The 27,423-nt window shown below is 37.5% G+C and overlaps 1 protein-coding gene across 1 annotated transcript in view; it reads left to right on the top strand.

The window, feature by feature from the left end:
- The first annotated feature begins 4,977 nt into the window (after nt 1-4,977).
- LOC128657564 (5-hydroxytryptamine receptor 3A-like) overlaps nt 4,978-27,423 on the top strand; it is a 40,291-nt gene continuing 17,845 nt past the window's right edge. The window contains exons 1-5 of the mRNA XM_053711939.1: nt 4,978-5,224; nt 22,914-23,077; nt 23,513-23,557; nt 25,438-25,547; nt 27,062-27,231. Coding sequence (XP_053567914.1) covers nt 4,978-5,224; nt 22,914-23,077; nt 23,513-23,557; nt 25,438-25,547; nt 27,062-27,231 — 736 coding nt within the window. The remainder of the gene's footprint in view (nt 5,225-22,913; nt 23,078-23,512; nt 23,558-25,437; nt 25,548-27,061; nt 27,232-27,423) is intronic.

Below are 27,423 nucleotides of genomic sequence, written 5' to 3' on the forward strand. Positions count from 1 at the left end.
TTGCACTTAGTGTCACTTAGAGTAGTTTCATGGAAATTGGGGTGGAGGAGTTCTTGAACATGTCTTCAGAAATGCCTTAATTTAAGAGGTAAATGTATAGTTATATGAACACAGTAGAATATGTTAGTGCATTGACAGCACAAAACTTCTTACGCTGCTATAGGAACAATGCTAAGTTTGTAAATGGGTAATTGTTTAAGGCACAACTCTCAGAGGTGATGGCATCTTGCTTTGCAGAGACATGTGTGACACACGCGACACTATCCACTATTTGTGTTTTCCAGAAGCCATCTACAGGGACAATAGGGTAATCATGCTGCATAGTGTTTCTCTCACTGAGTGATAGGTCCAAGTCATCGCTAGGCAGAAGTTCTATGTCTCTAGGTCCATCATCCTCATAAAAGGGTTGATGTTCTAGCTGGTCTGCTTCCAAAGAGAAGCCAGGGTGTGCTCCCTCAAAAGCTGCCATCATCAGTCATTCCAACTTTTTAAAAATATGTCAATGCTTTTATTTAGAGTAAGAAAAAGGTGTTATAATTTCAAATTGAATATCACAACAGGGGTGGGTTTTAAAGAGCTTATTATGTTATAAAGTTACGTTCAAGATACTGTTAAAATAAGTCATTGCACAATGTCCATATAATCATGAAAGTACTGCTAAACTGTAATCAGGAAACAGAACAACTCTCATGAAAGCATTATAACAATTTTAACTTAATGGGGAATATTTATCAAAGCTTTAACTATGCTGCATTCGCCGGCACCAATACGCTCGCCTAACATTGCGGCCGCGGACCTGAATACGATCTCCATATTTATAAAAAAAAGCCGGCAAAAAGCCGCGCACCAAGTACGGGGTGATGAGCATCGGACTGTTATTAACTAAGAGTCATCAATCTCGCTGCTATTCAGCTTTTTACCAACTTTATTTATACCCTGTCACTAAACGCTGCCACTACATTAAAATGTTTAACCCCTATCCTGCCTCTCCCGGACCCTGCCGCAACTTTAATAAAGTTATTAACCCCTATCCCGCCGCTCCTGGACCCCGCCGCAACTTTAATAAAGTTATTAACCCCTATCCCGCTGCTACCAGACACTGCTGAACCTAAATAAAATTTACTAACCCCTATCCCGCCGCCACTAAATAAACATATTAACCCCTAAACCTCTGGCCTCCCACATCACTACCATTAACTGAACCTATTAACCCCTTAACCGCCAGCCCCCCACATCGCCATAAACTAAATTAAGCTATTAACCCGTAAACCTAACATTCCGCTAACTTTACATTCCACCATGAAACTGTGAGTATAGTAAAGTTCTGTGTGCAATTCTTGAACCTCATCTTGCGAGATGTAATTAGTCATACCATTCTGGAATTGGAGTAGGTGTCTTGGTAAGCGAATAGGCAGACATCAACAAATATATGTAAGTTTAGGAAGGAAGCTCATCTTTAGTACTGCTATTCTGTCTAGCCAAGATATTGATGCAGTGGCGGTTCTAGACAAATTTTACTGGGGGGGGGGCAAGGTGGGGCCAGTGTTTAATCAGAGGGGCACATTAAAAAAACGGAAACAAACTACTAGAAGAAGAAAAACAACGTAGAGGCATACGTCCCATCCTTCCCTACTTAACACGGGCAGCTACTGTTGATTACTTTACTCAATAAATGTATTATTTATCGAAATGCAGTTTAAAATACTGGACATTTAACTGTCCATTATTTCTGTGAAGATTTTACTGGACAGCTGGCAACCCTAGCATCATATTGAGCCTTCCGAACAGCCTGGAGGCAAGCACCTCAAATCAGCTCTTCAGTCTTTAAAATATTTTATGGGCATAAAAAAATTGTCTGTGTGCATACCCACCCATGCAGGCTTCAGAATATTTTTTATGGGCATACAAGAGAGACCTGGAGGTAATTACGCTATATTAATCCACTTCAGCCTTCACAATAGTGGTATAAGGGTATAAAGGAATAACCTGTTGGATATCATATTATAAAATCCCACTATTTACATAGCATATGGTATATAGGAATACATTGAGAGCAGATCACATAAACCTAAACCATTATTAATATTTTCTAGTAATATTTAACCAGCATGGGGACAATCACCCCCTAGTTTAATATCTAGCCCACAAAAAAACTAACAAAACTGAAAACATTAATTGGAATGGTCCAAACTAAAACTTCTTGGAGACAATAAAAATGAAAGATAAAAAACATAAGAAATGCATCGTATAGATTTCAAATTAGTGAACTTAATTTCATTGCTGTTTGGTTTCATCTGCAGTAGGTAGAAGCGAGGATCAGTCTGGCTTATAACATTGCTGCAGACAATTATACACAGAATGTTATTCAAAGGGTGACTGTATAATGCTCATATATTCATAATATTTTTGAATGCGGCTTATTTTATTTATGAGGTAATATATTCCCTATAAGACACACAAATACACACAGATTTACCATTCATAAACGCTAACTCACCCGGGTCACCCCTGTTTTACGGGTACTCCCCTCATAGTGTGAGTCTTCTCGCTGACGTGACGTCACAGGCTCACAGCACGCATAGGTCAGGAAGCAAGCTGTGCCTGCTGTCTGCTAGACTAGTAGTCCAGACTCAGTCCTGCTCCAGCTGAGTAGCAGGCTAGAAGGGCTGTTGGTTGTGCGTGGAAGTGGAACACAGACTGGGTAGATTGGGTACTGCTAGATGTGGCCTGGTCCAGACGTAAAAAAGTTGAAACAAACTATGAATCCTGTTAAGAGCTATGTCCGTTTTTTTTTAATAGATATTACTGGGCAGCTCAGGGGGGGGGCCACAGGGGGGGGAGGGACATTTTTACAGGGGCACTGGCCCCTGTAGGCCCCAGTGCACAACCACCATTGTATAGATGTAAAGTTCCCTTTATTTTTAAGTGTTCTTTATTCTGCTAGGAGTGGGACGTAATTTTCCTAAATCCCTCTAGTAATGTCTTTGGATATAAAAACTCCAAGGTGTTTAAGTGAATTGCTGGACCATATTTGTCTTGAAGGGACTGGGTATATGCGTTTTGGAATCACCATATAAAGGCTTCAGTTTTGGTGTAGTTAAGCTTGTAAAAGGATAATTCCCCAAATGGTTTTAACATGTCAAATAAGTGCGGTAGAGTCTCTGATGGTTTGAAGAGAAGATAATAATATCATCAGCAAAAAGTGTGGTTTTATGGTTAGTACCAAATAATCACCTAAATTATAAGTTTTGTGGTATGGTGCGGTAAGGCTATACCACTGAAAATGTGGCAATTGCGTGTGAAATGGCAGGTCTTCCGTATTACAAGTCACGGCGGTATAGCTATCCCGCAACCATTTTAGCCTGTAACGCAATGATCCATTCCGCAAAAAATGACTTTTGAATGCAGGATTTCCATAATGCTGTATTACAGGTTGTGCGGTCCAGCTAAAATGCTTGCGTTATAGCCTATACCGCCATGATCCATATCGCGATCTGAGACCAGTAGTTATGGATTTTCTGAAACAAAAATGTTTCACAAAACTCATAACTAAAATGTTGAAATGCCATTCAGTTTCTCTGTCTCATTGCCCTAGTATTGAGTGTATCTTGTGGGTGTGCCTTGAACTATATTTTTGGATATTGAATTCTGGCTTGTGACCTGGACCTCCTTTTGACCATTCTTCTGCCTGCTGATTCCACTCTGTTTGTTTGTTCTGTCCTTGGATTTCCCTGACTAAGCTTTTAGACTCTGATTCTGTTTCCTATGACTGTTTGGTTTGACCCCTGGCTTCTCGACTCTGTTTTGACCTCACCGGTCACTCCCTGGTATTTAGCTCCTTGCTATTCTCCTGATACTAAGGCATCCTTCTACTGGATTCTTCCTCTACTATCCCAAAGATTTTTCGTTATCACTCCACTTGATAACAAGACTACTGGCCAGGATTGGTTTGATGGTGAAATATCTGAATGATTCTAACAGGCCTTTTACATAAGCAGTAGGGGAAGAGTAAATTGTTCTGAAATGTGTTCCTACAATATGACATTGCTTATTGTTATGTCCTTAACCTCTTAAGGACATATGACGGAATTTTTCCGTCATAAAACAATTGAGCAAACTGAAAGCTGTGTCCTTAAATAGCAAAGATGTATTTGTTATGATTATTTTCTTTATTGTTGTATCTTATTTAATTGAAAATAAAATAAAACATATTTAAAAAAAAAAAAATAGAGATATTGCTATGTAATCCTTCCTCCATGTCAGTTATAAAAATATTAAAAAGAACAGGGCCCTGTACTGATCATTGGGGGACCCCATTAATATTTTTTGTCCAATCTGAGTATGATTAATTTTCTATAACACATTGCTCCCTGTGGATTTTTCAGTCCTGAAAACTGATAAAGCACAAGACAGGCTTCAGAATCCCAATCTCTACCTAATTTGCAGTTTATATTATAATTTCTGTTGTAGTCAAACAATGGGGACTTTGTTAACAAAATGATAGTGGTAAGCCCTGTCATTTCCAGACTCAAGTCCAGGCTTGCTCTTCCAAATAAACAAATATGGAAAGTGGTGGGTAGAGTGTAACCATTTAAAAACATTTAAAGCAAACAAGATGTTAATCTGTATTAAAATAGTTAAGACTCTGTTGAAACGGGCAGTTCACAACTCCAAGAGCTGCTGAGCTGTGTATGTGGCCCAGTGCTCTGAATCGGACCATTGGGGCTTGAAGCGGCAGCCTCTTATAAAGCCTCAATACTCTCCCACATTACCCCCCCCCCCCAATTATCTGGGTAAAACAGCCAGCTTGGAGCTGGTAAATTCTATTGAAACATGCCACATGATTGTTTCTATTATCACAATATAGCTATCTATATATTCAAGCTTCACCTGATCTATTTGGGAAGAAAAATCCTACACATCCTAGATGTCCACTTTTTATATATTAGAATGACTGGGTGCGGAGCTAACCTCAAGATGGTAAGAGTGGATGCTCTGGAGCCTAAACAAGATGACTTAGTGGTAAATAACAATAACCTCCTTACTTACTCAGAATGTGTCGCAGAACAAATCAATCAACTAGAATTCAAACTTGCAGATTTAGAGGGCAGATCCCGGAGGAACAACATTGGATTCCGGGGAGTCCCTGAATCAGTCCTGGCTTCTGATCTCTCTGATTATCTCATAAGACTATTGAAAGAGCTATTTGGACAATTTGACAATAGTACTCATATAATTGAGAGAGCCCACAGGGCCTTAAGACCTAGATCCATTCCCTCTGACAAACCAAGAGAAGCCATTGTATGCTTTCACAGTTTCACCTTTAAAGGAAAGGCTTCTCCAATCAGCATTTACGAATCCTACCCTCTTATATTAGTTAGTCATTACAGTCTAGTTATGGTACAATTATTTTGAACAAGTCCATAATTGCTTCCTATATTGTTGATATTTTCTTTCTTTTTTTAGGAACTTGTTTTCTTTTTTTTTTCTTTTCAGATTACTGTTGGCTTGTCCATACCTTAGGCATTAATTCTTAAAAGAAATTAGTGTTAAGCTTGGGAAACCTTATATACTGAAGGATATACAAAGCTTTTGGGAGCAGGGTCATTTTTGTTGCATTAATCCTACCCAGCCAGGAGATGTTCTTGGGGAGCCAGGTGGATGTGAGGGTCTTAAATTCCGAAATTAAACTATCATAATTATGTAAGCGTAAATCTGCTTTATTTGGTGTGATGCGAATACCTAAGTATTTTAAATATTTTATCTGTTGTTTGAGTGGACAGAATAAGCAATATTTCTATTTTTGTAGACGATACAACCTTGCATAAGATGATTAGGTCAGAATAGGATGTAATTGCTTTGCAATGGGATTTACAAAAATTGGAGCAATGGGCTGGTAAATGGCAAATTAAATTTAATACTGGTAAATGTAAGGTTCTACATTTTGGAAGTAAAAATATGCAGGCTACCTATTATTTAGATGGTACTAGACCTATCAAAACAGAAGAGGAAAATGATTTAAGTGTACTTATAGATAACAAGCTAAGGTTGAGTGTGCAATGGAAGGCAGCAGCTTCTAAGACTAATAAGATACTAGCATGTATTAAAAAAAGGCACTGATGCAATGGAGGAAAGCAAAATTCTGTTGCTGTATAAATCCCTGGAGTGTATGAGTATGGAGAGCAGTTCTTGGGACCAATTTTAAAAAGGGACGTTGCAGAGTTAAAAAAAGTAAAGAGAAGGGCCACAAAACTAATAAGAGGAATGTAGGATTTAAACTTTGAAGAGAGGTTAGCCAAACTGGGTCTGTTTGAGACATGATATGATTACTTTATATAAATATATTTAAAGGGACAGTCAATCCAAAAAAAATTCTTACTCCTACAGATAAAGTTTACTAGGATAAATAGTTCAAACTGTAGCACAAATTTGCTAAATATATAGTTTTCAAGCAAAATTCATTTTACATGTCCCTCGGCTGTTTTGAAATGGCCGCCAGCCCCTCCTCTATTTCGTCATACCTATCTTCCTTCCTTCCTTCCTCTTCTGCCAGTAACTTTGCGATCCTCCGCATTCCCGTTTTTGGGTCATGCGCAATGCACCGATTTAAGTGAAGGGGCCTTTTGAAGCAGGAACTAAAAATAACCGCTCAGTATCCTAGCGTTCCTATATGCGGCGGACCAGTTGGCTTCTCTTCATCTACCACCACATATAGGAACCACTGGGATACTGAGCGGTACTGATGTTCCTGGATTCTGCAATATTTTCTAACTTTATACAAACTGAAGATTCAATGAAATAGTGCTCCATTGTGCTAATTTATATATACATACTATTGCTTGGCTTGACCATGTATAAGCAATGGAATGCTGAGACGGTTGGCTCTGCGCTCACTTATCCTGATTGGTATAAGAATACCATAACCATAATCTCATTAATAGTATCAAGTATGAGAAAATAACGTTTTAAATTTTACATCTATAATGTCGTTTATGAGTAGCCACAAGTTCTGTGCTACGGCACGATAAAAATATGTCAGAAAGTGGCCCTAAGATTATAATCTGCTAAATACAGAGAGACAGGGGATCAGATTGAACACTAAATAAAGACTATGAGGCCTATTTACTAAAGGTCTTGCGGACCTGATCTGACAGTGCGGATCAGGTCCGCAAGACCTCACTGAATGGGGAGAGCAATACGCTGTCCGTATTCCACATTGCACCAGCGGCTCACAAGAGCTGCTGGTGCAACACCACCCCCTGCAGACTCGCGGCCAATCGTTCCCTGCACCTGTTACTCTTTAACACACTCATATTAGCAAACTATGACTCAATTAGTATTTCCTGTGAGCTGCTGCAGTTAGTCATGTTCATTTCTTGCTACTGTTGTGCAGAGGGAGCGGCTCAGCTTTTTGCATCTGATCTTACACATTTACAGATTTTACATTTTACAGATTTAATCACTGCCTGAATTAATGTGTATGACACAGCTCTTTTTCAGGGTTGTGGTTATTGGAAATTGACACAGTTCAATCTCCTGCAGTGATTTCCTGTCCCTGCAGTGCGCGCAAGTGAGCTGGAGTGTGTGGTTCGGGAGCGTGCGCGCGAGAGAGACTCAGAGACAACGTATGGGAAGTCGGGAGAGGGAGGAGAAGGAGAGGCAGGGGGGTAATAAATGTTGGAAAAGTGTTCTGGGAGGGGGAAAGGTATTGAGGGGGAAGCAACACTACAGAAAATTGGGTTTGAAATAAAAAAAGAAAACTATTTTTTTTAGCAAACTGGGCACTGGCAGACAGCTGCCAGTACCCAATATGGCGGCAAATAGGTAGAGGGGGGAGGGTTAGAGAGCTGTTTGGGGGGGGATCAGGGAGGTTGGGGGCTAAGGGGAGATCCAACACTGCCTTTTATTTTAGTACTGGCAGACTTTCCCCAGTACTTAAGATGGCGTGACAATTGTGAGGTGGGGGAGGGAAGAGAGCTGTTTGAGGGGGGTCAGGGAGGGGAGGCTGATCTCTACACTAAAGCTAAAATTAACCCTACAAGCTACCTAATTAACCCCTTAACTGCTGGGCACAATACACGTGTGCAGCCTTCTAATTACCAAAAAGCAACGCCAAAGCCATATATGTCTGCTATTTCTGAACAAAGGGGATCCCAGAGAAACATTTACAACCATTTGTGCCATAATTGCGCAAGCTGTTTGTAAATAATTTCAGTGAAAAACCTAAAGTTAGTGAAAAAGTTAACAATTTTTTTTATTTGATCGCATTTGGCGGTGAAATGGTGGCATGAAATATACCAAAATGGACTTAGATCAATACTTTGGGTTGTCTACTACTCTACACTAAAGCTAAAATTAACTCTACAAGCTCCCTACAAGCTACCTAATTAACCCCTTCAGTGCTAGACATAATACAAGTGTGATGCACAGCGGCATTTAGCGACCTTCTAATTACCAAAAAGTAATGCCAAAGCCATATACAGGTAATGCAGAATTATTAGGCAAGTTGTATTTTTGAGGATTAATTTTATTATTGAACAACAACCATGTTCTCAATGAACCCAAAAAACTCATTAATATCAAAGCTGAATAGTTTTGGAAGTAGTTTTTAGTTTGTTTTTAGTTATAGCTATTTTAGGGGGATATCTGTGTGTGCAGGTGACTATTACTGTGCATAATTATTAGGCAACTTAACAAAAAAACAAACATATACCCATTTCAATTATTTATTTTTACTAGTGAAACCAATATAACATCTCAACATTCACAAATATACATTTCTGACATTCAAAAACAAAACAAAAACAAATCAGTGACCAATATAGCCACCTTTATTTGCAAGGACACTCAAAAGCCTGCCATCCATGGATTCTGTCAGTGTTTTGATCTGCTCACCATCAACATTGCGTGCAGCAGCAACCACAGCCTCCCAGACACTGTTCAGAGAGGTGTACTGTTTTCCCTCCTTGTAAATCTCACATTTGATGATGGACCACAGGTTCTCAATGGGGTTCAGATCAGGTGAACAAGGAGGCCATGACATTAGATTTTCTTCTTTTATACCCTTTCTTGCCAGCCACACTGTGGAGTACATGGACGCGTGTGATGGAGCATTGTCCTGCATGAAAATCATGTTTTTCTTGAAGGATGCAGACTTCTTCCTGTACCACTGCTTGAAGAAGGTGTCTTCCAGAAACTTGCAGTAGGACTGGGAGTTGAGCTTGACTCCATCCTCAACCCGAAAAGGCCCCACAAGCTCATCTTTGATGATACCAGCCCAAACCAGTACTCCACCTCCACCTTGCTGGCGTCTGAGTCGGACTGGAGCTCTCTGCCCTTTACCAATCCAGCCACAGGCCCATCCATCTGGCCCATCAAGACTCACTCTCATTTCATCAGTCCATAAAACCTTAGAAAAATCAGTCTTGAGATATTTCTTGGCCCAGTCTTGACATTTCAGCTTGTGTGTCTTGTTCAGTGGTGGTCGTCTTTCAGCCTTTCTTACCTTGGCCATGTCTCTGAGTATTGCACACCTTGTGCTTTTGGGCACTCCAGTCGTGTTGCAGCTCTAAAATATGGCCAAACTGGTGGCAAGTGGCATCTTGGCAGCTGCAAGCTTGACTTTTCTCAGTTCATGGGCAGTTATTTTGCGCCTTGGTTTTTCCACATGCTTTTTGCGACCCTGTTGACTATTTTGAATGAAACGCTTGATTGTTTGATGATCACGCTTCAGAAGCTTTGCAATTTTAAGAGTGCTGCATCCCTCTGCAAGATATCTCACTATTTTTGACTTTTCTGAGCCTGTCAAGTCCTTCTTTTGACCCATTTTGCCAAAGGAAAGGAAGTTGCCTAATAATTATGCACACCTGATATAGGGTGTTGATGTCATTAGACCACACCCCTTCTCATTACAGAGATGCACATCACCTAATATGCTTAATTGGTAGTAGGCTTTCGAGCCTATACAGCTTGGAGTAAGACAACATGCATAAAGAGGATGATGTGGTCAAAATACTAATTTGCCTAATAATTCTGCACTCCCTGTATGTCTGCTATTTCTGAAACGAGGGGATCTCAGAGAAGCATTTACAACAATGTGTGCCATAATTGCACAAGCTGTTTGTAAATTATTTCAGTGAGAAACCTAAAGTTTGTGAAAATGTTTGTGAAAAAGTGAACAATTTTTTTATTTGATCGCATTTGGCGGTGAAATGGTGGCATGAAATATACCAAAATGGACCTAGATCAATACTTTGGGTTGTCTACTAAAAAAATATATAGACATGTGAAGCGTTATTCAGGGATTCCTGACAGATATCAGTGTAACAATGTAACTATCACTAATTATGAAAAAAAAATGGTTTGGAAATAGCAACGTGCTACTTGTACTTATTGCCCTATAACTTGCAAACAAGCAAAGAACATGTAAACATTGGGTATTTTTAAATCTAGGACAAAATTTAGAAGCTATTCAGCATGGGTGTTTTTTGTTGGTTGTAGATGTGTAACAGATTTTGGGGGTCAAAGTTAGAAAAAGTGTGTTTTTTTCCATTTTTCATCATATTTTATATATTTTTTTATAATAAATTATAAGATATATGAAAATAATGGTATCTTTAGAAAAGCCATTTAATGGTGAGAAAAATAGTATATAATATGTGTGGGTAAATACGTAAGAGGAAAATTACAGCTAAACACAAACACCTCAGAAATGTAAAAATAGCCCTGGTCCCAAACGGTAAAAAAATGAAAAATGGTCTGGTCACTAAGGGGGTTAAACTCTGTTTATGTTGTTATGAAAAAAGGGCAACATAATAAATTAATTAATATTGCCAAGTTGTTTTACTATTTATAATTTAGTATTTTATATTACAGACTCACAGGACTAAAACTCTCGTCAACAAGATTAAAAAGTATTAAAATTGAGAAAAGTAGGAGGTGCCAGGGACTGTAAATAGGAATATGTGTTTTTATATATATATATATATATATATATATATATATACATATATGGAGAAATATATATGTGTTTCTCTATATCCAGTGGTGGCTGGTGAAGTTTGAAGTTGGGGGGGGCACTAGACCACACACCATGAAACAAAGCCCCACCCCTCCCTCAGATGGCTCCGCCCATGAATTGTTTTATATTTATATATATATATATATATATATATATATATAGTAATAAGGGAGGGAGAAATATGTATAATTTACTACCCATTTCATACAATTACATGTACCTTATAAATCTACACATTTATGCTCTCAATTCATTCACATATGCCTTGTGCCACAATGCATTATGCCTGTTTCCCTTTGTGAAGCAGAGTGCATAGAGCCAATTTAAATAAAAGCTGAAAAAATTATAAAAAGGTATATCCTGAAACACTTTTTATAACCCCATTATGAAACTTATTGCCAAATATGAAACTCATTGCCAAACATGAGTCAGAAAGTGCTTCCATAGGGAAATGGTTTTGCGTCTGCAGTTCTGCTCAAATTAAATGTACTAAAACAATTTTGTTCCTGATCATGAATAGTTAAACAAGGCAGCCAGAAAGGGCTCTAACCCCCCCCCCCCTTCCCCTGGAATGTATTAGTCTGCAGGGAGCTGCATTTCATATCACACAGATAGGAAGCTTTATGCTGTATAAGTTACTTAGCTGTTGTCTAAATCCTGCCTGTCAAGATAATATGCAGCCTGAGATAACTCACACAACATAAAGCTACTAAGCAGTCATTAGTGTATATTAAAAATAATGTTGTTATTTGCCCATCATATTGATGCTATTGCCCCCACCTATACTGCCAAATATATATACACCTACAGGACCTAGATGGAACAGGAGTCATTTAACAATAAAAAAACCTTGTTTATTGTGGTCACCTTTCACCTTGCTAAGTTCATTGCTATCCTGTATTGCGTTCCTCTGGCTCCTACCCATTCTCTTCTGACTCTGCAGCATTAACCTTGCTCTCCGGTTCGGCTCTACTCTAACCTCCCCCTTCACAACTTGCTCAAGTTAAGTTAAAATTAAACCTAACACTACACTATCATTAAATTAATTAAATAAATTAACTACAAATAACTACAATTAAATACAATTACATAAACTAACTAAAGTACAAAAAAAAAAAAAATCTAAGTTACAAAAAAAAAAAAAATAGGTTACAAACATTTAAAAAATATTACAACAATTTTAAGCCAATTACACATAATCTAAGCCCCCTAATAAAATAACAAAGCCCCCCAAAATAAAAAATTCCCTACCCTATTCTACATTAAAAAAGTTCAAAGCTCTTTTACCTTACCAGCCCTTAAAAGGGCCTTTTGTGGGGCATGCCCCAAAGAAAACTGCTCTTTTGCCTGTAAAAGAAAAATACAACCCACCCAACATTAAAACCCACCACCCACATACCCCTAATCTAACCCAACCCCCCCTTAAAATAACCTAACACTAATCCCCTGAAGATCATCCTACCTTGAGTCGTCTTCACTCAGCCGAGCAGCGATGGAACCGAAGAGGAGATCCGGAGCGGCAGAAGTTATCCTCCAAGGGGCGCTGAAGAAATTTTCCATCCGATGAAGTGATCCTCCAGTCGGCGCTGAAGAAGTCTTCCATCCGTGCGATGTCATCTTCCAATCGGCGCTGAAGAAGTCTTCCATCCGGGCGATGTCATCTTCCAAGCGGCGCTGAAGAAGTCTTCTATCCGGGCGATGTCATCTTCCAAGCGGGGTCTTCAATCTTCAATCTTCATCCCGCCGACGCGGAACATCCTTCCTTCCCGACGGACTACCGACGAATGAAGGCTCCTTTAAGGGACGTCATCCAAGATGGCGTCCCTTCAATTCCGATTGGCTGATAGGAATTGATAGGGGATTAGTGTTAGGTTATTTTAAGGGGGGGTTGGGTTAGATTAGGGGTATGTGGGTGGTGGGTTTTAATGTTGGGTGGGTTGTATTTTTCTTTTACAGGCAAAAGAGCAGTTTTCTTTGGGGCATGCCCCACAAAAGGCCCTTTTAAGGGCTGGTAAGGTAAAAGAGCTTTGAACTTTTTTAATGTAGAATAGGGTAGGGAATTTTTTTATTTTGGGGGGCTTTGTTATTTTATTAGGGGGCTTAGATTAGGTGTAATTGGCTTAAAATTGTTGTAATATTTTTTAAATGTTTGTAAGCTTTTTTTATTTTTTGTACTTTAGTTAGTTTATGTAATTGTATTTAATTGTAGTTATTTGTAGTTAATTTATTTAATTAATTTAATGATAGTGTAGTGTTAGGTTTAATTTTAACTTAGGTTAGGATTTATTTTACAGGTAATTTTGTATTTCTTTTAGCTAGGTAGTTATTAAATAGTTAATAACTATTTAATAACTATTCTAACTAGCTAAAATAAATACAAAGTTACCTGTAAAATAAATATAAATCCTAAGATAGCTACAATATAATTATAATTTATATTGTAGCTATATTAGGGTTTATTTTAAAGGTAAGTATTTAGTTTTAAATAGGATTAATTTAGTTAATAATAGAAATATTATTTAGATTTATTTAATTAATATTTAAGTTAGGGGGTCTTAGGGTTAGTGTTAGACTTAGGTTTAGGGGTTAATAATTTTATTACAGTGGCGGCGGTGTAGTGGGGGGCAGCATAGGGGTTAATAAATGTATTATAGGTGGCGACGGTGTAGGGGGGGCAGGATAGGGGTTAATAAATTTAATATAGGTTGCGGCAGGGTCCGGGAGCGGCGGTTTAGGGGTTAAACTATTTAGTTGCGGCGAGGTGCGGGATCAGCAGGATAGGGGTTAATAACTTTATTATAGAGGGCGACGGTGTAGGGGGGCAGGATAGGGGTTAATAAATGTAATATAGGTTGCGGCGGGGTCCGGGAGCGGCGGTTTAGGGGTTAATACATATATTATAGTTGCGGCGGGGTCAGGGAGCGGCGGTTTAGGAGTTAAACTATTTATTTAGTTGCGGCGAGGTGCGGGATCAGCAGGATAGGGGTTAGTAACTTTATTATAGAGGGCGGCGGTATAGGGGGGGCAGGATAGGGGTTACTAGGTATAATGTAGGTAGGTTATAAGAGTTGCGGCGGGGTCTAGGAGCGGCGGTTTAGGGGTTACTAACTTTATTTAGTTGCGGGGGGCTCCGGGGGCGCCGGTATAGGGGGTAGAACAGTGTAGTTTAGTGTGGGTGCTTAGTGACAGGCTAGCAAGAAAGCTGTAAAAAAGACGAAGAGCAGCGAGATCGGATGAGTGATAACTCTCACAGTCCGCTGCTCATCGCCCCGTACTTGGTGCGTGGCTTTTTGACAGCTTTTTTGATAACTTAGGCAAATTTTTGCAGGTCCGCGGCGGCTATGTGAGGCGAGCTTAGGCGGGCGTATTGGGCCGGTGAAGGCAGGTAAAGTAGACACGTTGATAACTACCCCCCTATGTATTGTGTGTATGTATCTGCATGTGTAAGTGTATGCTATGCAGTGTGTGTATGTATCTGCATGTGTAAGTGTATGCTATGTAGTGTGTATGTAGTGTGTTACTGTGCATTTTTGCTAACTTTAAAGGCCAGAATCTAGAATATTAATGAGGAAAGCAGAGAGCAGTTTTAAAGAATCTATTATTAAATGTCCAATTAGGATAAAAAATATTTAGCACTGTTTCTGCAAAGGTTAATTAAATTACAGAGCTCACATAGCTATACCAGTGGTTTGAGCTTGTGTTTGATTTGCTGCCTAAGAGTATTAATAGATATGACTTTATTTAGAATTTTATTTATATTACTTTGGTCTTATGATTTTTTTAAGCCCCGCCCCTGCTCCTGCCCACCACATTTCAGGGTGTCCCTCTTTTGAATTTTGAAATGTTGGGAGGTATGAAAAAGAGGGATATTAGTTGGCATGTAAAGTGATGTGTGTGATGTGCATGCAAAGGATACATAATGGTGTTAATACAGATCCTGTCTAAACTGTCAAAAGAAGTGCATGAAGACATGAATGTCTAATGAATGACAATAAGATGTGACAAAGCTATTAAAGAAATAAATGGCAATGTGCTAGAGCCTAGAGGATGAATTGTGATACACAGTTATAAATTAAATGATAATAGTTATAAATGAAATAATAATCAATGAAATAATAATATTATTGGTAATAATAGTAACACTACTAATACAACCTTGATAATGTGTGCCAGTGGAGTGGATGGCGTACTGGTAAAGTGTGTGCTGGTATACCATGATGATGTTCTTGTGCATGGTGCCTTGAAACACTTTGAGGCCCATTTATCAAGCTCCGGATGGAGCTTGAGGGCCCATGTTTCTGGCCCATGTTTCGCTGCTCCATAACCCTGTCCGCCTGCTCTGATGAGGCGTACAGAGATCATCACAATTCAACCCGATCGAGTACGATCGGGTTGATTGAAAACCCCCTGCTGGCAGCCAATTGGCAGCAAGTCTGCAGGGGGCGGTGTTGCACCAGCAGCTCACAATAGCTGCTGGTGCAATGCTGAATATGGAGAGCTTATTGCTCTCCGCATTCATCAAGTTATGTCGGACCTGATCCGGTCCGACAGACATTTGTTAAATAGGCCTCTGTGTATTATATTTTTGATATTTTTGAGGTGCTTGCTCCATCTGGTGCAGACCTTATGTATCGTATACCCTAAATACTGTAGGCTACAACCACAAGTCAGGACATATATTACAAATGAGGTGTTACAGGATAGCCGACCCTTGATGTGGACCAAATCTCCTGTGGTATTTACTAAAATGCTACTGGACCTATGTCTGATATACTTACACATCAGACATCTGCTATGTCCACACTTGAAGGCTCCTCCTAAATCTGTGGTTGCAGTACCCTTATTGATGCCCAAGTGTCTGGATATGACCACTTTGCTTGGTGCCAATTTCTGTTTCAAAGTTGGTGCTTTTCTAAATGTAGTATTAAATATATATAAAAATAAATCTTCAACTAGTCTTTTTTGTTATACCGCTTCTAGATTAACATGCTGCTTTAACTAGTCCTTCCCGCTAGTCACTACTGTTAAGTATTTCCTGTCAGTTCTCCGTTAACAAAAAATTAGCCCCCTCATCACTACAACCCCGATCATCAACTAACAATTTTCAAGTGAGGGGTCTATTAATTAGATGTGACAATGTTTCTTGATGGAGTTCTTGATGGCCCTATAATTTGACTTGTATTGGGTAACAAATCTAGGTTGATGTAACTTTTTCTCTTTCAGTTCTTCTATATCTTTCTTGTTGACATTTGATTTCAACATCTGTGCTCTATCTATGAGTCTAGCTCTCTCGCAGCTATTTTCTATGAGGGAGGGATGGTAACCCTTCTCGATAAACCTTTCAACTAATATAATAGATTGTGTATTGTAAGTTTCTAGAGAACTACAATTCCTCCTTATTCGACAGAATTGGCTGAATGGGATATTAATTTTCCAGCTTTTTAAAGGGACAGTCTAGTCCAAAATAAACTTTCATGATTCAGATAGGGCATGTAATTTTAAACAATTTTCCAATTTACTTTTATCACCAAATTTGCTTTGTTCTCTTGGTATTCTTAGTTGAAAGCTTAACCTAGGAGGTTCATATGCTAATTTCATAGACCTTGAAGGCCACCTCTTTTCAGAATGTATTTTAACAGTTTTTCACCACTAGAGGGTGTTAGTTCATGTTTTTCATATAGATAACACTGTGCTCATGCACGTGAAGTTATCTGGGAGCAGGCACTGATTGGCTAAACTGCAAGTCTGTCAAAAGAACTGAAACAAAGGGGCAGTTTGCAGAGGCTTAGATACAAGATAATCACAGAGGTTAAAAGTATATTAATATAACTGTGTTGGTTATGCAAAACTGGGGAATGGGTAATAAAGGGATTATCTATCTTTTAAAACAATACAAATTCAGGTTAGACTGTCCCTTTAAGTGGTTGCTTGTGAAGTGCAAGAAATTGTTACTGTCTACAGGCTTGAAATAGGTGGAAGTACTCAATTCTCCATTAAGTCCCCAAGCAAGTACCACATCAAGAAATTCTATCTGTTGTGTTTGCAAATTGTGAGTGAACCTGATACCCATATTGTTGTGATTGAGGTGTGACAAAAAGACTTCTGCCTCCTCTGCTGATCCCTACCATATAAATATCAAGTCATCTATGTAACGACCATAGAACACCAGATTTGCAGCCCATCTGCAGTTGTAGATGTATTGGTCTTCAAACACCCCTATAAACAAGTTAGCAAAACTCGGTGCAAACCTGGTGCCCATGTCCGTTCCTTTCACTTGCAGGTAGAACTCATCTAAAAATTGGAAGTAATTATGTTTAAGTTTATAATCAATCAAAGTGAGCAAATATTCTTTTTGAAAGTCTGGCATGTATATGTTTCTATTCAAATACATCTTGATGGCATCCATACCCAGATCATGGGTGATTAAAAAGTCTCATCATTACTGCAAGGTCCCTCAAAGAATTTTATAAAGGAAAAGTTTAGCTTGAAAGCTGTTTCTGTCACTGTGCATGTTCTGGATGCAAAGGAAGATACACATACGTATAATGCTCAACCACCCCCCACCCCCCTAAAAATAGATTTAGTGTTATTTCTTCCATGACAACAAGTTTTAGATCAACAGGCCCTAAGTGTTTACTGTTCCTTTAAGGATTTTTGGCTACTCTTGGTCATCTAAGATGATTATTCCAGTTTTACCTTTTTGTCTTTTTTTTTTGCATCCCTTTATCCAGGGGAGGATGTTACTGTAATCTAAAGAGTTATTATCAGAATTCTATTTCTGGACAACATGCACTGTTTTTGCCCCTTTACTTTGGTAAAATGAGCCTTATAGGATTTAATGCCCATGGCAAATTGTGTCAGATTACCTTCCTAAATGAAACTATTGTAAATATAGAAGACCAGAAATTAATTATAGTCTCATCTGAGAATATTAAGCATGAGTGTTAATGAGCTGTACCCTATGCTAAGCTGTATGACACATATTTCTATTCTTACCTGTTTGTTATACTCATTCACATTGAAAAATAATATTTCTTAGAAATCACTGGCAATCTGTTAAGTGGGCCCAGAGCTTCACACTTTCCTTGCATAGTGTAATTATCAGAAAATATAGTTAAGGGACAATCCTGCACATGTAACGTGTGACCCCAGGGACAAAGACGGACTATAAGAGATTAAGTGAGAATATAGTAAAAGGCTGTGAATCTCCAAATGATAACAAACCCATAGAGGATTAGGTGGTAAATTATGTAAAGCTTTATGGGAAAAGGGAGAGTCTATGGCTTGTTAGCAAGTATATATGTTTACCATAATGCATTTACGCATAACAATTGGAATGAGAGAGAGAAAGAGAGGTAGAGTGCCAAACACAGACGGATATTTAGCTAAAGGAATATAGATTATAGGTGTGTATGTAAAATAGGCAGGAAGGTTCATAAATTTCCTTAATGTCACATTTTATATTGTTTACAATTTGTGTCATGGTGTGGGATGGTTTCTGGCTGTATTAACAATAGTTTTAAGTTAATAAATAATAGTTTATATTTAAACTGAGATGCCAGTTTTAAAACTGATAAATATTGAAACACCATTTAGAAGTTGCATACAACAGGACCCTTTAATATCCAGCTTGCAAACTGCATGTAGAGTAGATCAATAAGGGTAGTGCTATCAGCTGGAGAAAGCAAGTGTGGGACAGACATTTGAAGATATGATAAACTCTGACTGAACACTTACGGGCGCATTGGTGACTGAGAATATGGAACCTTTTCTGCTTTCAGTGATGATTTATGGAATGCTCATTTATGGTAAGATTCCTAAACACTTCTACTTACCGCTCATATGTTGTTTTACAACACATATTTCATTTGACTTTTTTGATCAACAAAAGAAAACACAATACAGATTACATCAGAAACTATATGGTAAATAGGGGATTTGCAGGCCAGCGAAATTTTAAAAATATTTCATAGTGTGAATTATTTGTATATGTGGTGTTGCAGTAAGTGCCACCACAGAAATAAATCTAAATAAATAAATAGTTATCAATTTGAAGAATTTGAAAAGGTTTATATTATTAATAGTAAATAAACACGTGTTAGTAAAAAATAAAATAAAAAATATATTCTTAATAAATAAAAAACTAAACTAAATTTACAAAGGCTTATTTTGAAAACTAAAATGTTGTAACTGAGGTGGCATTAGATCTAAAAAATATACAATGCATATTTTGGTGCAGTGATAAATCTGTTTTACATAAATCATATTGTAATATTAAAATCTAAAAAAAAAAAAAAAAGGTTTATGAAAGCTTTTGGGCAAAGCTTTTTTTTACTTTTTATTTTATTTATTTCTGATGTGGCATCCTAATTCCTGTACATTATCTTGTTATCAAATAGCTCACTTTTAGTAACTATAAGCAGCTCTTTAGTATTGTAGGGCAAATGTGGTGTTTCTGAACATCTAATTTAAGAAATGCTCTACTCCTATGTTTATTTTATTTTTTGTTTTATAGATCATTTGAATGTGTAGTTAAAACGTGTATATTATGCTGACATTTGATGTTTATCTTGCAAAAAAAACTATTAAAAAACAAACAAAACAAAGTTTGTCAAATATAGTTTAGTAATATTTTTTTTTAAATGTCAGTAACATTTAGGGCTAGATTGCGAGTGGTGCACTAACAGTTGCGTGCAAGCAATAAGGGGTTTATCGATGCTCTTTGCGCGTTGGAAGTAGCGCGGGTATTACAAGTTGAAAGTCAACGCGTTTGCTTGAGCGCTCTTGAATTTAACATGTCAGGATAGCACGACTTCAGAGCTCTTGTTAACTGTTATGCGAGACAAAAAAGTTGCACAAAAACACTCTTATTAACACTATCTAATAAAAATTATTTAAAACAAAATTGCAATAGAAAGTTATAAGGGATATAAGGTCTCAGTTGTTAGGAAAAAAATTATGTATATGTATGTATATATTTATATGTTTATATTTGTGTATATGTATTTAAGTATCTATTTACAGACAAATATACACATATAAGCGCTTAAATACACACACACATATATATATATATATATATATATATATATATAGATAGATAGATAGATAGATAGATAGATAGATAGATATAGACATATATAAATACATTGGAGCCCTAAGCAATCAAGTAGCTGAAAACATGTAAAAAATCATATTTATGTAATATTCATATTTTATAAAGTGTTGACTATATATTTACTGTAAATATTTCACATTGCAATGTTCTCCAGGGGAATATGTTCTAAGTAGATATTCCTATATATGTCTTTATATATCTATATCTGTATCTATCTATCTATCTATCTATCTATCTATCTATCTATCTATCTATCATCTATCTATATATACTGTGTATATATATATATATATATATATATATATATATGTGTGTGGCAAGAAACTTGCACTCACTGGACTTTTTTCAAAACACCAAAATTTAATGTGACGTTTCAGAGATAGAGTATCCCCTTCCTCAGACAAAAAAAATAATATAGATAGATAGATAGATATAGGTATATATTTTACCAAACAAAAATCATATATATACATAGAAATATGTATGAATAAATGGAACAAATTCTTCTAAGTGAAGAATATTGGAATGTGAAATATTAATATTTTGTGTCGGGTTTTTACCACTTTTTTGCTCCATTGACTTCTATGGGGGAATACGTTATCACAGTTGAAATATTTGAAGTTCGGCTTTTTGCGTGTGTCGGATTAGCACGTGAGTGAAACTCTTTCAACATGTAATATGCACGCTACCCGACATGCAAAAAGCCAAAGTCTAGCAGACTTAATGCACCAGCAGGAGCGCAAACTACCACTCCACTTGTAATCTAGCCCTTAATGAATTTATGTTAGACCACCACAGTATTGAGGGCTGGACTGGGAATAAAAAGCAGCCCTGGAAAAATTGTTGAAGACCAGCCCACCAATCTGTCAAGGCCATATTATATATATATATATATATATATATATATATATATATATATATATATATATATATATAAATATATATTATATATAATGTTTGTTTAATATTTACATGTTTATGTGTGTCTATATATATATATATATATATATTTATTTATATACACACACACAATTGTAGTCATTGCAATTGTTGTATTGAGCCAAATGCTTAACACTAACGGTTAGACATTAGATATAAGATAGGAGTGCAACTACATATATTACTATTTGTTAAAAGTGTATGGCCAGGCGATACTGGTAGAGCAGCTAGGTAGTAAGCTAGGAGTAAGTTTGAGATTCTAAAGTGAGAGCAGGAGTTGGTCTACTATACGTTTGGAAGCAACTATATCAAGTAGGGTGGCAGTGAGTGGTATAAACACACAACACACAGTGGTGCGCAGGGTATCAGTCTTTACACTCTCAGATCCTGGGTGCCTCTCCCACTCTGTCTTCTAAAGCTTCTCTGTATGTGTCTCTGCTGACATCACCGAAATTTCTACCTGAATTGTCTTCTCCAGAGTTGGAAACCAAACTAAAAATACATGCAATGCATCATGGTATATGTAGTCATTGTGCAATACAATAGCACTAACTGTTGGCTACCTTAGCGTGCACCTCTATAAGTGACAATCGGATTCGGATAGGCTAGTCAATGTGCCTGACAGTGACATTTTAGTGCTCAAACTCGGCCATTTCGCTCTGCTCTCTAACTGTGTTGTGGCGCTGGTATTGCTGTGCTCTGTAACTGTTGCTCTCCAGCCCAGCCCACCGGGATTTTTCCTGGTATCCCGGTGGCCCAATCCAGCCCTGACAGCATTAGATATGACAAATGTAAATTTGTTGCAGATTTTAGAGACTGGGTGATCACCCAGAAAGAGATTTTCCACAATTTAAGTTTTCATTTCATTATGGGATTTTAGGAGGACAGACCTCATACAGCGTGTGACTTAAAAACTCTAGATATGACAGGTGAAAGGGGAATGACATACAAGTATAGAAACTATTTAGGAACCAGTTGTAACATACCTGTACCTTTGAATCCTAAATATCTTCCATTCTCCTCTCTCCCTTTAAATTCCCTGCTTATCCAAATTGCTTGATTATTGAGCATACCTTGTGCCTAGTATTGTTCTCTAACTCTGAGAGTTGCTTTTGCTTACTGAACTTTGTTACCATTGAATCCCTGGAAGTTACTTCATCTGCACACAGACACCGTCTGTGTACAACCAACTCTCTATTTCCTATTGTTACCAGCAGTCCGGAATTCATCTCCTCCTTTCACAGACTTACACAATGTTCAGTCTCTCACAGACGCTGTCTGTGCACCTCCCGCTCAAGTCATTTCACCTGCACGCTGTTCAGTCTCTCACATTTAGCTGCACGCTCTCTGGTCTTACCGCAAGTACTCTGTATAACAAACTGTCTTGTCAAACCTTTTACATATTATATTGAAACATCTAATAATGTACTGAGCTATATATACCTCGCAAATCAATGTGTTTAAACCTACCTACTCTAAACCGTTGCTTCACTACCAGAGTTATTTCACCTAACTATTATTTGATTATCAACTATAACGTTATTGTAAACCTGCTTCTTAAACTGAAAGTAACTTACTCTGACTCAACATTGTCAGTGAGTAGTTATCAAAGTGAAACTTTGTTTCATTTTGTTAAGTATCACTGCTACATTTCAGGCACTTGCTCATTAACCGATTCAATAGTGAGCAGAGTTCACCTGTATCCAGTAGCTACAAACTTACATTTATTCACTCACTGAATAGTTCTAGTCTAAAATAATATGTTGAATCGTGACACCAGTTAACAATTTCCCTTATTTTTTTCTTACCTCTGTAAATTGTGACTTGCTTTTCCAGGACCTGTGCAGAGTGCTGAGCTGCAATGTTCAGGATCTCAGTTGGGCCCTTCATATGAGTCCCTGCTGGATGTCTTTGCTAAGAAATCTTTCCGTCCAACTCTAAATTACAGTCATCCAACCAGTGTGAACATCTCCTTCACTATATATGCTGTTCTTGGTGTGGTGAGAGATGCAGCGTCAAGGCAAAAAGAGAGGGGCGGGATGTAGAACAAGCACAAAGAACTGTGGGCTACATTTTGAATATGCTATAAGTAATCAGGAAGAACACAGCAATATAATAATGATGTGTAATTCCATGTAACGTGTATTCAGTAACCTAGCAAATCATAGCCATTATATATTCCTGATATATTCCAATATATTCTTCTAAATATGTTGTTACAGTTACCTACATTACCTGCATACTACATTTTTTATAGTTTGTATTACTCTTTAAACTATATGATATAAAGAAATGCATTCTCCCTCCACAGTGACCCCTTATGCTTGTACAGCATCCTGTCTTCTCTTATATGTTTCCAGAATTGAAACAAAACTTCACCTCTTATATTTGTTATTCTGCCTTTTGTGTCTCTAAATTATATCTCTTCTGTTTAGAATGAGAAAAGCCAAATACTCACCACATTCATATGGCTGCGCCTGGTAAGTTGTGAATTCTACAGCAGCTAAATAAATACATATAACACAAACATCTTCCTGTCTATTAAATGAGTGAATCAATGCTTTCATTTAGAACATACAACAACAACAGCATTAGAACAAATGGAAGAGGAAATAACGAAGTAGGTATTTCTTGGCATTTATGAGCAAATACTTAAAGGATTACTTTCTGTTATAATTTTTAAGCTAAACAACTAACATATTAAAGTTAATAAACATTAATTAAAACCTACTGACTTATATTTTCTCCAAAACGAAGTTTCATAACGTTCTAAAAGTTATATCTTTTATTCGCCGATGATGTCACGTTATCCTGCCCACTATTTTCAGCACTGCATGTTCAAAATACTTAAACCAATAACTTTGTGTTTAAAGCGCCATTTTGAAACCTAGGTATTGTAAACGGATTGGTTCAGAGCAAAGGATACCCACTGAGTGGGTTTGGAAAACAATTAAATTTGCAGACAAGATTTCTGATATACGGTAGAGATATGTTAATGAAATGCTATTGATAAAAAGCGTATTTGGGGTAGTTAGTTAGTAACAGGCATAGAAAATATTTACTTACAGTGGCCCTTTAACAGAAAATCACAGCACTTGTGTTCAAGCCCAGTCCACAGAAATAAACCTTGCCTGCCATAGACAGATGCAATGAATAACAACTCTCTCTGTCAGTTACAGAATTCACAGAACACCTACAGTGGTAACAAATGAGGCAGTACTCATTGACTCCATCGTCACATTTAAAAATCATACTTGTGGGACTTTTATACCATTTAGTTATCATAAACCTTAAATTAACTCTCTTTATCTTAGTCAACAAGTCTATTTAGATTAGATAAAAGACAGGATATAGTATGACATAAATGTTCACATTTAACGGGACATTAAACTGCTGGGCGCAACTGCAATAACATGGTTACTACTCACAATGTTGTGGTGAGTTCAAAGCCATTCGCTGTATTAATAGAGAAAAAACAGCAATGCCAAGATGTTATATTTGACAATGCATTTTCAAAAGAAATGTGAGCAATTATATATATATATATAGTGACAGAGCTAAAGGGATTGTGTATAATGGAATCTCTGTTTCCCCCCCACAAATTCTAAAATGTTCTTGGTGATATTGAAAATGTACTATTAATTGCCAGCAATCCACTCCACAGTTTGGATGTGACAGAGAATTCCAGGTGAGGAATCCAGTTTGTAAGTTTGAAAATTGTTTGTTATTTTGCAGTTTAGTCAGGACTGCTTTATTTTGCTTAGTAAGCACTAGTGGGCAAGGATTTATTTTGTTTTTGCTTATGTTAAAACTGTATACCTGCAAATTGTCTCTGAATAAACAGTCCAAAGCTTTTACATCTATTAGCAGTATGTGTGGAGTACTTTCTGCTGTTCCCAGGGCAAAATCTCAGGTAGAGGGGTATTTTTGTCAATATATATATATATATAATTATTTTTTTATATATATAGCAGAAACACTGCAGAAGATGGTAGACATGTAATATGAAACACAGCAACTGCTCTTGCAAAAGATAAAACAACAAACATATGTATAAATGATACAGTGAAAACAGTGAAGCAAGGGGCCAATTAGCTGTCTGCACATGCACTAAGCTAAATAGCATCAAAACAAGCAAACATATACTTTGACTGTCTGGACATGTATATATAGCTCTTAAAGGGTTAAAGAATCTTTGCTGGAATCACAGAGTGGTCCTCACCTATTATTACTATTCTTATTATTATGAATTATTTGTAGAGTGCCAATAGATTCTGCAGTGCTCACCTTTCAATCCAATGCATTTATTGACCGTTATTATTCATTGTACAAAGGTATTAATATACTATTTGGGACTCAGTTTTGGCAGCACGAGTTCTTGACTTGGAAACCGGAGCAATGTGGGGGTGTGCAGAAAATTTCTCTGCCTGTGGAGGATATCTGGACCCCGGATATTATTGTCTATGAGTTGTAAGTGTTACACATGAATTGTGTTTTTTAGTGACATAAAAAATAGCCAATGCAGAACAAAGACCACAAACAATGTAGCATTAATATTATTTATATTTCAACAATAATTTTTATGGTTGAATAAATAGTATTTTTTGGTGCATACCCTTAAAGCAAGTATTTTTAGAAAAAAATCTCGGACAGGTACCATGATCATGAACACACAATGGCAAAGGGTTCAAAATAAAGACAGGGCTTTCAGCACATCTTTTAAATAAAGTTATAATATCATATGATATAACTTTATTTAAAAGATGTGCTGAAATCTCTGACTTTATTTTGAACACTTTTCCATTGTGTGTTCATGATCATGGTACCTGTCCGAGATTTTTTTCCTAAAAATTAATATTATTATTAATTATAATTTTATTATATATACTGTATATATATGTCTTCACATGTTTTAGCAATGTTTCTCAATTTCTCGATTCCAGTCCTCAAGGAGCTCAGAAAGAGCATGTAATTTAAAACAACTTTCCAATTTACTTCTATGATCAAATATGCTCTTTTTTCTTGGTATCCCCTGTTGAAATGTAAATTTAGGTAGGATGATAGGAGTTTAGGGGGTCCATTTATCATTGTGTGGACGGACATGATCCGATATAGCGAACCATGTCCGCCGCACATCGATAAATGCCGACAGCATACGCTGTCGGCATTTATCATTGCACCAGCAGTTCTTGTGAACTGCTGGTGCAATGCTGCCCCCTGCAGATTCGCAGCCAGTCGGCCACCAGCAGGGGGTGTCAATCAACCCGATCATTTTGGATCAGGTTGATTTCGGCGATGTCTGTCCGCCGCCTCTGAGCAGGCTGACAGGTTAAGGAGCAGCGGTCTTTAGACCGCTGCTTCATAACTTGTGTTTCTGGCGAGCCTGAAGGCTCGCCAGAAACACAGAGCATCAAGCTCCATTCAGAGCTTGATATATAGACCCCTAGGAGTGTCTTTGGAAATCTATGGAAGCAGTATTTGAAACATTGTATAACATTGCTATAAACATTGTTGCATATACTGCTACCAGATTGCTAAAGACTTGTGTTTTTGTATTATTGTACAACTAGACTAAGGGGTAGATTTACCAATGTCTGACCACCATGATACGCTGTAGTGTATCATGTCCGAAAGACATCGCTAAATGCCCACAGCATACACTGTCGGCATATATCATTGCACAAGCAGTTCACCAGAACTGCTTGTGCAATGCTGCCCCCTGCAGATTCAGGGGCCAATCAGCTGCTAGCAGGGGGTGTCAATGATTGAAGACCGCAGCCTCAAAGGCAGCGGACAAGTTATGGAGCAACAGTCTTTAGACCACTGCTTCATAACTGCTATTTCCGGCGAGCCTGAAGGCTTGCGCAGAAACAAGGAAAACAAGGGCCAAAGAAAAAATGGATATCTGTTGTATTAATTGTGGATTATGACCTGCGGTATTTTATACTACAATAAAGCTTACCTCTTTAATATGTTGCCCACAGCATAGATGAAGATAAATCTCAACGTACTCCCTTTGTGTACGTGAATCATACAGGCCGTATCCGCTATGACCGTATGCTCCGAGTGGTCAGCTCATGCAACCTTGGCATTTTCAACTTTCCTTTTGATGTTCAGAACTGCTCATTGACTTTTGGCTCCTACATGCACACAGGTATGACGGAGCAATGATATGGGCTTTATAAGAAGATTTCTTTTTTGGTCCATGAAGGCTAGTGTTCTAATAATATCAGTAATGTGAACAGCTGCCAGGGAACCATAAAGATAACCTAAATATGTCTATGAACGTGTTATATTTATATTAATATGGGGATATCAGAAACTTCAGTTGTGGCTGCAGCCCAAA

This window comes from Bombina bombina, chromosome 4, assembly GCF_027579735.1.
Source record: "Bombina bombina isolate aBomBom1 chromosome 4, aBomBom1.pri, whole genome shotgun sequence".
In the NCBI taxonomy this organism is placed as follows: domain Eukaryota; kingdom Metazoa; phylum Chordata; class Amphibia; order Anura; family Bombinatoridae; genus Bombina; species Bombina bombina.